Source organism: Telopea speciosissima, chromosome 8 (genome assembly GCF_018873765.1).
Source record: "Telopea speciosissima isolate NSW1024214 ecotype Mountain lineage chromosome 8, Tspe_v1, whole genome shotgun sequence".
Taxonomy (NCBI): Eukaryota; Viridiplantae; Streptophyta; class Magnoliopsida; order Proteales; family Proteaceae; genus Telopea; species Telopea speciosissima.
The window spans coordinates 10181410-10191238 of record NC_057923.1 but is presented as its reverse complement, the minus strand read 5'-3'; the positions used below and the strand labels follow the sequence as shown (position 1 = coordinate 10191238).

At 39.4% G+C, this 9829-nt stretch overlaps 1 protein-coding gene across 1 annotated transcript; it reads right to left on the bottom strand.

Moving 5' to 3' along the window:
* Window positions 1-284: 284 nt before the first annotated feature.
* On the bottom strand, window positions 285-2950 carry LOC122671793 (cyclin-D1-1-like). The gene is made up of 6 exons (XM_043869231.1): window positions 2581-2950; window positions 2054-2140; window positions 1337-1441; window positions 1043-1244; window positions 662-798; window positions 285-548 (listed from the first exon to the last, which is right to left on the bottom strand). Exons 1-6 carry the CDS (start codon window positions 2869-2871, stop codon window positions 318-320), a joined length of 1053 nt encoding a protein of 350 aa, XP_043725166.1. The 5' UTR covers window positions 2872-2950; the 3' UTR covers window positions 285-317.
* Between the last annotated feature and the right edge of the window lie 6879 nt (window positions 2951-9829).

The window sequence follows — 9829 nt, the reverse complement described above, 5'->3', positions numbered from 1 at the left end:
TCTTCCACACTCCATGACTCCCACTTATGAACCCCATCTCTCACTTTTCTCTCTCCCTCCTAATAAATATTATATTAACATATGACCACCCTTGGGAATCTGCAACTACTATCATCAACCCCCATTAAGGGAAATGCACACACCCCAACTCAAGAAAAATAAAATAAAATCCAAAACTCTACATCAACCATGGTCAATTCACTCTTAAAATTCTCCCACCCAAAAAAATAAAATAAATTTGAGGATTCTAGATGGATACCCCCTTAGACATTGGACCAACCAACAAAGATTTTTTCCCATCTCCATCAATGTCATTTTCAGTCAGAATTGTGAGGATTGTTGTTCTTGTCATCTTTTACCCAAGAGCAAGTGTTTAGCTTTCTCCTTTTGCTGGATGGAGATGAAGTTGATGAGGAAGCTGAGTTTCCTGACCTGATCCTTGCCAGAGTCGTGACTCTTAGCTTTGGTAGAACTCTTGGAATCTTTCTCTGCTCAGTGTGTTCGATAACTACTTGTTGCATTAGTCGGTAGCAACTCATTACCATGTCCTGCATAAAAATCCATAATATTATTAGTTTTGCAGTTAATTAAAGACAGTTTCTTTTTCCAAAAACAAAAAAAAACAAAAAAAAAAAAAAACTTGATATTTATATATGCTTACTTTGTTGAGTCCGTCGCACCAGGATCCAGCAGTTACTGGATTAGCAACAACAACCGACAGATTTGGTATCTCATGAGCCGCACACAGTATCGATGCAGCAGCCAACGATGATGGCCAGTAGTCTAGAAACTTTATCTCTGCATGAACACATTCAATACCGTACCCCTTTTATTATTACTTTTAATGATTGAATTAATGAGGTATAATATCAATGAGTTTGAGAGATCGATGAAAAAATACAAATTTTAGTCTCACATTAGTTAAAAGAAAAAATTCCTAAATAATTGATAATCTCAAACATCCAAAGAGAAAAATATTGGTGTAGCTCTGGGGTGTGTAATTAAAAGGAACTTTTTGCTCACGTGTCTCTCAAAGTCTCACCTCTGATAGTGATGAGAATAGTATTGGTGGCGCGTGAGACGAGGGGAGCTATAAAAGTAGAAGTTGGGTCGACTTTGTAGGCGAAGAAAGTGAGAAAGTCGAAAGGTGTTATGGAGCGGAGTCTCCAATCCAAAGCAGACAGGACTAGAAGCTCCATTCTACGGATTGTCTTGGCCTCAAATATGAATTTGGCACCTTCGACCTGCAAATTAATTAAAAGCATTATTCATCACCCATCATTTATTAAGAAGAACCATAATTATTAGCTTAAGCAAGAGAGACAAGGATACGAACCTGGAGATCCAGAAGTGAAGGTACAAGGGCTTCCTCCATTTTAGCAGCCAATGACAAACATGCAACAGATAACAGTTGTAATGGCCACCCTCGTCCTTTTGCTTGCTGACATTTTTAATTAAAAATAAAATAATATTAATTTAAGTTCCATGTCGCCCAATATTCCAAATTATTAATGTTTGATCTATTATAATTAATTTGATCAAAACTAATGACGCAAACTCTCATCATATGTTCTCAATTCTCATCACTTTATTGAGAGGGTCATACTGTACGTAGCCTTATCTTTCCTGTCCGATCTAGTTCCCCAGTGCTTGTAATATGGAGGGGAGCAATGACCACCCTACTCCTATCTGAACACTCTGCCTGGGTGGGGTTCAACCCCCTTATTACAGGCACTGGAGAAATTGATCCGGGCAGAGACTGAAAGAGATAATTTTCTGCCTTATCCCCTGCTATCTCAGATAGGCTGTTTCTAGATTCTAACTGTAACCACTTGGTCACAATGGAACACCTTTACCATTGCACCGAGGCCCGCCCTTAATTCTCATCGCTTTATATGATGATCAAAAAGAAACCCATCAATTTAGTATTGAATTTGAGAAACATTCCAATCCAACAGATGCCCCTCATTGATTCTCTCTCTGTCTCTCTCCCTCTCTTATAGACTTATATGAACATCTGAAGAAGGATATTGAATCAGTGAAGGAAGCTTACCGGAAAATGACGGGAGGAGAGGAAACGATCCAAGTAATTGACGGAGAGATAAGCCGTTAAAGGCTGGAAACGATAGAACGCATGCACCTGCAACACACAAATCAATGTAGAACATTATCACCTGTTATATCTTCATCTCCACTGGACCTTTAGTTTAGAAAGATCAAACTAATCCTCGCCGGAATACAAAGGCTCCGGCGGAGGTTTCGACAAAAGTTCGCCGGAGCCCGAGAAATATTAAAAACTTAAAAAGAAAAAAGAAAAGACTAGGTAATCGATCCAGTCTATCCAGATCTTTAGCACCGGTTAAGTGAGTGACAATAGCCACCTGCGCAAGTTAGCCTCACGGACTGTGCGGAAGGCTGAATCAGTGAGTTCCCGCGAAAAAAACAAAAGTGAAAAAAGAAAAAACGCGGTAAATGGATAAGATGGCATTTTGAGTAAATATTATCGAGTATCGTGAGTAATTCGTGACTCTCGTCTTCCCCATTGTGACCGACGGATTGCCGGAAAAGATTTAGGTTTACCTTGAGAATCCATGCCATGGATTCTTCTCGAGCGGAAGCGTCGAGTTCTTGAGATCGAAACCTAGTTGGATAGTCCAATCCAGGCATGTAATCTTGTTCTTCCTCTACCAACCCCATGATCGACTCCTCGATGTTCGCCGGAAGTTGGAGATCTGGAGAGAAGAATTCCGGCCAGTCTCCGACTAATATACCGGCGTCTTCACCGCAGAGAAGGTCGGAGGAGCAATCGGAGAAAGATAATGAAGAGATCACAGACATGATAATCGATCGTCTATGAAAATTAATCCTCATTCTCTTCCCATCTTTGATCAAACGAAACTGATGAAAGGATTGGAGAATAAGAAGAAAGGTCTTCTCCTTCAGAAAGCCGCCCGAGAATCCAATCCACGTGAGTGGAGACTGAGACTGAGACTGTGAGAGAGAGGCTTTATAGTTGCTGCTCAAATGTGAATGTTTCATCTGTTTCTATGGAGTCCTGGGGTTATAAATATGGATTGGTTTTTACGTAATTTTTGGAAATATTTATTATAATTGACCTAAAAAAGAGATGAGAAGCAGAAAATTTTGAATTCTCTGTTGGAAATTTCTATTTTCGCTCTCCCTCTCACAAAGTCGTAAAAACCCACGTGGTTGAAGCACGTTAGTTCTTCGTCAGTAGATACTAATTACTGATGGGATTATTCATCATTATTTTTTTTTTGGGGGTAAAGATTATTCATTAGTCGAACAATAGAGTTAAATTACGAAGAAAGAGAGAAGCGAAGAGACTTGGGATCAGGAACGCCTGTGAGGCGTACAGATGGAATCCCACATGTCCCTTCTCGAAGAAAAAAGGGAAGATTAAAATTGTCGCTCTTGAGATACTCTGCCTCTAAATTTTGGTGGCTTTTAGGGGGAAAAGACATCCTTGTGGTTATGTGTCTTTGTAATTTCGCTTGACACCTGGACTTGACCCTATGGAGTATGGCCCTATCCTCCTTAAAAGCTGTATAAGAATTTTTATTTTTTTATTATGAATTGTAATTGTAGATTTAGCTTAATTATACCTTTATCTATTGATGTGTATCTATAGATATAAATATAGTTTGGGTCTTTGGGACCACTTTAGGGGTACTAGAGGTATTCTAATCTTTTCGATTATGGGGTGGGTAAGTATTAGGGTTTTATATTATAAATACACAGTTAGGGTCTTTGCACTCTCTTGCTCTTAATATCTATTCTTCCCATTAAGAATTTGAGAGGTGCTAGTGGGAGAAGAAGACTATGGAAGATATCCAAACCAAATGATTTATTCGTGTTTATCATAAGGAAATTCTACGAGGTTTTCTCCAACATACCCACGTGTAAGGTATGCTCTAACTTGATATATTAATTGTTTCATCATGTTCTAGGGTTTTGTGTGGTATTCTTCATAAGGTTTCTACCAATAGTAAGTTGTAACCGAAGATTAAAAAAGAAATAATAATGTAGACATGGTTATAAATATCAATATATATCGCATTCGACATACCGTTTGGTCCGTATCATTATCGATCGTGTTACATCCGCACCCGAGATTCTAATGATTTATCTCTATCCTCGTGATATGTAGATGGTGCTGCCATGTATGCTGGTGAGCTGTTCTCGATGATGGTCAAACCCAACTATAAGATCATTGACTTTGACACGGGTTTGCCCGTCGAGGAGAGGTTTCTCAACCGGGAGTGGGGGAAATTCGTCGACGGCGACTTCATCGACTATCCTCCCAGTACAAGCCCTAAGAGCGAAGAGTACCGGAGGGAACACCTCGTGTCGTGCCGTATCGACACTTCGTCTCTCGATGAAGTAAGCATCGCTGTGAAGAAACTCTTTGGGGTCACGGAGGACACACCGTGACAGGCGAGGGGTAAGCTACTGACCCTATTTACTACTTGTTTCTACCCTCTCGTAATTCTGAAGGTCCGGGCTAGTCTGTGGAGCTTTGACAGAAGGGTCGAGATAAGGATGTGAGCCCGCTGGTCAAATTTTGCTACTTTGGCAGATTGACCCTTATTTAATTAAAATGACATAACTTCTTCTTCTGAACATCATTTGCTTTGATTCCACTTTTGTTAGAAATGATTCACAGAGCTTAATTTTATTAGAAGAAACCATTATCCAATTCTGCTTCTAGGTGATCTGGAATTTCATTTCAAACCCAAATTTTACTGCTGTTTTACTACTGGTCCTTTGCCACTGGTCGATCCGGATCAACCACTTTGATAGACCAGTGCTGCTCTCTTGTGTAAATTTCACACCCGGTGTGTGGGGCCCAGTGTTTTGCACCCCGAATCATCTCCTCGCACCCAATTTGACCCGTGGGAATATTGCCCCAGCAATGTGATCATGTGGGGCCCACTATAGGCTTAAGTGCTTAAGAATAGGCCTTAAAATGTGTTTTTCTTTAAAACCAACCTAGCCAAACAGACCCTAGGTCTTCTACGTATATATAAACCATCTTAATTCCAGAAATCTTCCCCTATTCATTTCGTTGGAGGCAGAGGAGAGAAAAGAGAAGAGAAAGAAGGAGAAGAAGAAGAGGATAGGAAGGAAGAGAGCTCGGATTACTCCATTTTGCTTGAGATCATCAAGGTAATACCCTAACCCCATGATTTTCCCCTCTCTGAACCCTTTTTGTTTCTGTTTTGTATCTTTTTTGAAGTTTAAACCATAGATTTATCAATCTTTTGGCCCCATGTTAAATCCTTCATATGTATGAGCTTAGGAACCCAAACCCATGAAGATGCAACCCAATCTGTTGTTGTAAATCCTTTTCTTTAAGGTTCTAGAACATGAAACACATCAATATTCAAATGTTACAATGGTATTGTTAATAGCAGTGGCAGCTCATGCTCCCTACATGTGAATCCCATAGTTAGAACCCCAAACCCCCCATGTATGCAAGCCCAAAACCTCTCTTTGTTTGCTCTCTTTAATTTCCAGAACTTGAACCTAGCATGTATGTTAGTTGCAGCCATGAAATTAGACTTTTTTCCCCCATGCATGTTCGATTTTCCCTTTGGACTATGAAATTTTTCATAAGAGTAACCTACCTGAACTTCCTGATCATTAATTCTAGCTTTGGATTTGTAAAACTAAGCCAAAACACTGAAACCATATAAATTTTCGGGCTGCACAGGTACTGGTTGATTGTCACTGGTCCATTAGATGGACCTGTACCAATCAACCACTACCAGAAACCTTGCCCAAATGCAAGCTTGGTCAGCCCATGGCCTGTAAAACCTTGTGCTAGGCCTTTTATGTTGAACCCATAAAACCCTTTACAATTTTTGCAGCTGTGATCCTACTGGTCCATTGGATGGACCAGTACTAATCGACTACTACAAGGATCTTGGACCTGTGTTGGCTCTGACCTACCCCAAGGTCTAGAACATCTTGCTAAGGGTCATTTGTGTGATCCATGCTGTGAACCATGCCATTCCAGTCATGTTCTTGTATTTTAAGCTTTGGGTTGATTGCCACTGGTTCATTGAATAGACCAGTCCAATCAACCAGTACAAACCTTGATTGAAAAACTTGACCTTAACATAGGGAATTGCTTAGAACAGTACCTAGGGACCCCTTTGGTGTGAGACCATGAACCCTTCCTTGATTTTGTTGCTGCAGCCCTACTGGTCCCTTGCCACTGGTCCATTGGATGGAGCAGCACCAATCAACCACTGTTGCTGTCTTTCCAGATTTGAGTCTGGCCTTGGTTTAAAACTTAAACCAAGGGTACTCCTGGACTCCTTAGCCATTTACATAGCTATTAATGTTTGTGTTTGATTTATTTAACCCTAGGCTTTAACAACTTGTCCGTCGACACATATCGAAGTGCTTTTGAGGATCGACAGTCCTTCGAGCAAATAGATCTTAGCAAAGGTGAGTGGGTTTTGGGTGACTTGTTGGGTTTGAATAATAATATTATTTATTATTATGTTACTGGTATCATTATCAAGCATATTGCATACTTGCATTATATAAATATTGATTCATTGATGTGAATGTGATTGTGAAATGTATTCTTTCTTGTATCGGGTGACGGTGTCGGGAAGCACCGGTGCCACTACCCCAGTTATGTTTATATTACTTTCTATTACCTGTCATATTGGTATGTATGCGCTGTGCCGTGCTGATACCCGGGTGATAGATGGAATGAGACGTTGATGCACCCGAAATACCTCTCGGGACGATAGAACTTGCATGTAGTATATCTATGGCTAGGATCTTTGTTCCTTTATGCTACGACCCTTACCAACATAGGTTTAGGTGTTGGATAGCCAGAGCTCCGGATTCTGTGGAGTGTGAGAGAGGCCAGTCATGGTAGTAATGATTATCGGGGTCTGCCACTGGGTGGTTTTGGTGGCTTCGACCAGCGTAGGCCCCCTAATGACAATTGAGGTTTCATTGTGGCGATAAGATAAGTGACCCACAGTGACTCCTGAGTTGTCACAAGTAGTATACACCATTGACTTAGTTTATGTGCTAGGTGGAAAAATAAATCTAACATGTACATGCATCATGAACCAATGGTAACTATATGTTTGTTGTTTGTGCATTCCCCTTTTCTCTTTCACCAGCTCAGTAGAGCTAACCCCCCTTGTGCGCACCTTTTTAGATGTTGATGCAGGTGATAGTTATCTCGCTGGTCTCGAGGTACAGTCCTCAGATTACAATGACATTGGTACTGAGGATCTAGAAGCGGTGACTGAAGAGCACTGCGATGGATGTCCTTGTGATGACTGAGCCTTCGGGGCATACTGATGGCTGAGACTTGGTCCTTTTATATTTTGTCTTTTGGGGCCTTGAGCCTTGTAATAACATTATCTGTCTTACTTAAAGTTTTGTGTAGTTACCTCGTGGTCAGCTCAAGATGGAAACTATTAACTATATCTATCACTCAGTAGTTTGAACATGATGTAACTTTTATGGTGAACGCTTCCGCTTGTATTTCCTTATCTTTAGAATATTATATTCCCTATCTTCCGCACTCTGATATTAATATGTATCAATGTTAGTTAATGACTGTGTATCGGGACACTGCATTCGTGATCCTGATAACTTATTGGGATGACACATGTCGTCCTAATCACCCATTTATTGTATTTTATTCCTTATTAGGATGGGGGCGTGACAGATCGTGCCCAATATTGATACATATTTGATCCTCTATTGGTGGAATGATTATAATTAAAAGCATATCTATCCAAATATGAAATGTGAGAGGGTGTGAAATAGAATCTACACACTAGTGTCAGGTTGTTCTCTTTCCCATTTGACATTTGATATCTCTTTCTCCAAATAAAAGTGATAATAAGGGAGAGGGTTCCCTCTGATGCCCGTGTACTAATTCAAGCGAAGGAGGGTTCCCCCTTTTTAATCTTCAAATAGGGTAAGGGGGGTTAGGACAAGTCAATGCGGTGGGAAATAGTGAACCTTTTCCCTAGTAATAATATCTCTCGCTAAGATAATAGTTTTATTTAAGGATCACTTGATTAGTAAAGTTTAAATCATTCTCACTGGATTCATCACACCACCTAATGAACGTATTATAAATCAAAGGAGAAGGTTCTTTGAGCTATTATGGTAGGGTATGCTAGCACTTATATGTCTATTTTTTCTTCCTCATATGAAATGATCTCATTGTTACCTCATGTATGATACTATTTTGTCGCACCTCACTGGTGCGCTCTTTTATGCTATTTGTTCAAAGAACCCTAGCTCTCCCATAAATCAATCATATATCTTGAATTTTGTCTGAATCACTGTGAAATTAATCCACAAAATGGAGAAGACAAAGCAAAACAAGCTTGATTGTTATCTGTTGTGGACTTAAATCGTGGATTGGTCAAACTTAAAGAAAAGAAAATATATTTTTGGAACGAGATATTTACAGAATCCCCATAAATGTGATCAAACCTTATTCCTTGTTATTTACATGAGATTCCTTTTTCGTATTCTTAAGCAAACCCCCGAGATAGTTTAGTTGATACATGATTTATGTTTTATTTTTTGTTTCCTTTTCATTTGTTTCGAAAAAGATATCGAATCAAAATCGAGGGGCTAACTGATTTTCTGCCTTTCAGTCGCTAAAATTGAAAATCAATAAAACTTATCTCTCGTATCAAGATTTACAAATCATTAGAATAAAAAACTTAAAAAAAATTATAAATGTTCAACTTTCCGATTAAAATTTCAAAGTTTCCAGCCCCTTCCTAGCCATTTTTAGATCCAATTCAAATCAAAATCAATAGAGACCGATCTCATGTCCAAATCATAAAGCCTTTAAACATTGCCAATGGTTGACTCTCGGCAAACCAAGAACATGGCAACTACAGTCTAAACTGTTGTGTTGATGGATGGTGATTTTGGATGAGACCAGTCTAAACTGTTGTGTTGTTTTTGGATGAGACCTAATAATAGATGTGTATGATAACTTTTTTTAGGTAAACAGATGTGTCTGAATAACCACCACCACTCAGTTATGCAGTTAGATGTGATAATTCATCGACCATGCAAGAGGCCCTGATGGTCGAATTGACATCCTTTACTTTCGCCTACCCCTACTTCTGTGTGCGCCCTACATACAATGAGGCGTGCAAAGACCGCCTTAGCCCCGCTTGGGCAAGACGTTCGGTCAGGGATAAGGCGGTCTTTGCATGCCTCATTGTGTGTAGGGCGCACACGAAAGTAGAGGATCCTAATGATCAGTCTTTATAATGAAACAATGAATATTAATGAGTTTGAAAAATAAAAATTGAATGAGTGCAACACAGATCTTTATCGTCTCTAATTATCTGTCCTTTCATTTCCTCCAATTCCTCTCATAGGGGGCAAAAATGACTATCATATCCCCTGCCCGGTGGGATCCACTCCCCCTATAAGAAGAATTGGTGGAAATGGAGGGACAGATAACTTTCCGTGCAACACTGCCTTGATTGTCGCAATCATCAAGTGTGAATGGGCATTATGTCTAGTCTTTCAAACACAACTGGACTCGGTGCAAACGCAAATACTACTAATATTTAACTTATCTTAATTATTTTCGTTGAAAGTACACATATCTTTTACTATGCTTAGGAAATAAGGGTTTGAATTGCAAACCGAAATCGTTATCAAAATCAAATTGAACCATTTAAATTAGAATCGATAAATCATTTATTAATTGATTGGATTTTGTCTTCATAAAGTAAAATCGTTTGTTAAATGGTTTGATTTTGATTTTAAGAAG

Coding starts and splice junctions, on each gene's coding strand:
- LOC122671793 (XM_043869231.1), bottom strand. CDS start 2,871: ATGAGGATTAATTTTCATAGACGATCGATTATCATGTCTGTGATCTCT. Junction 1,442..2,053: donor TCTCCTCCCGTCATTTTCCG/GTAAGCTTCCTT, acceptor TAAAAATGTCAG/CAAGCAAAAGGACGAGGGTG. Junction 549..661: donor GGTGCGACGGACTCAACAAA/GTAAGCATATAT, acceptor ATTTTTATGCAG/GACATGGTAATGAGTTGCTA.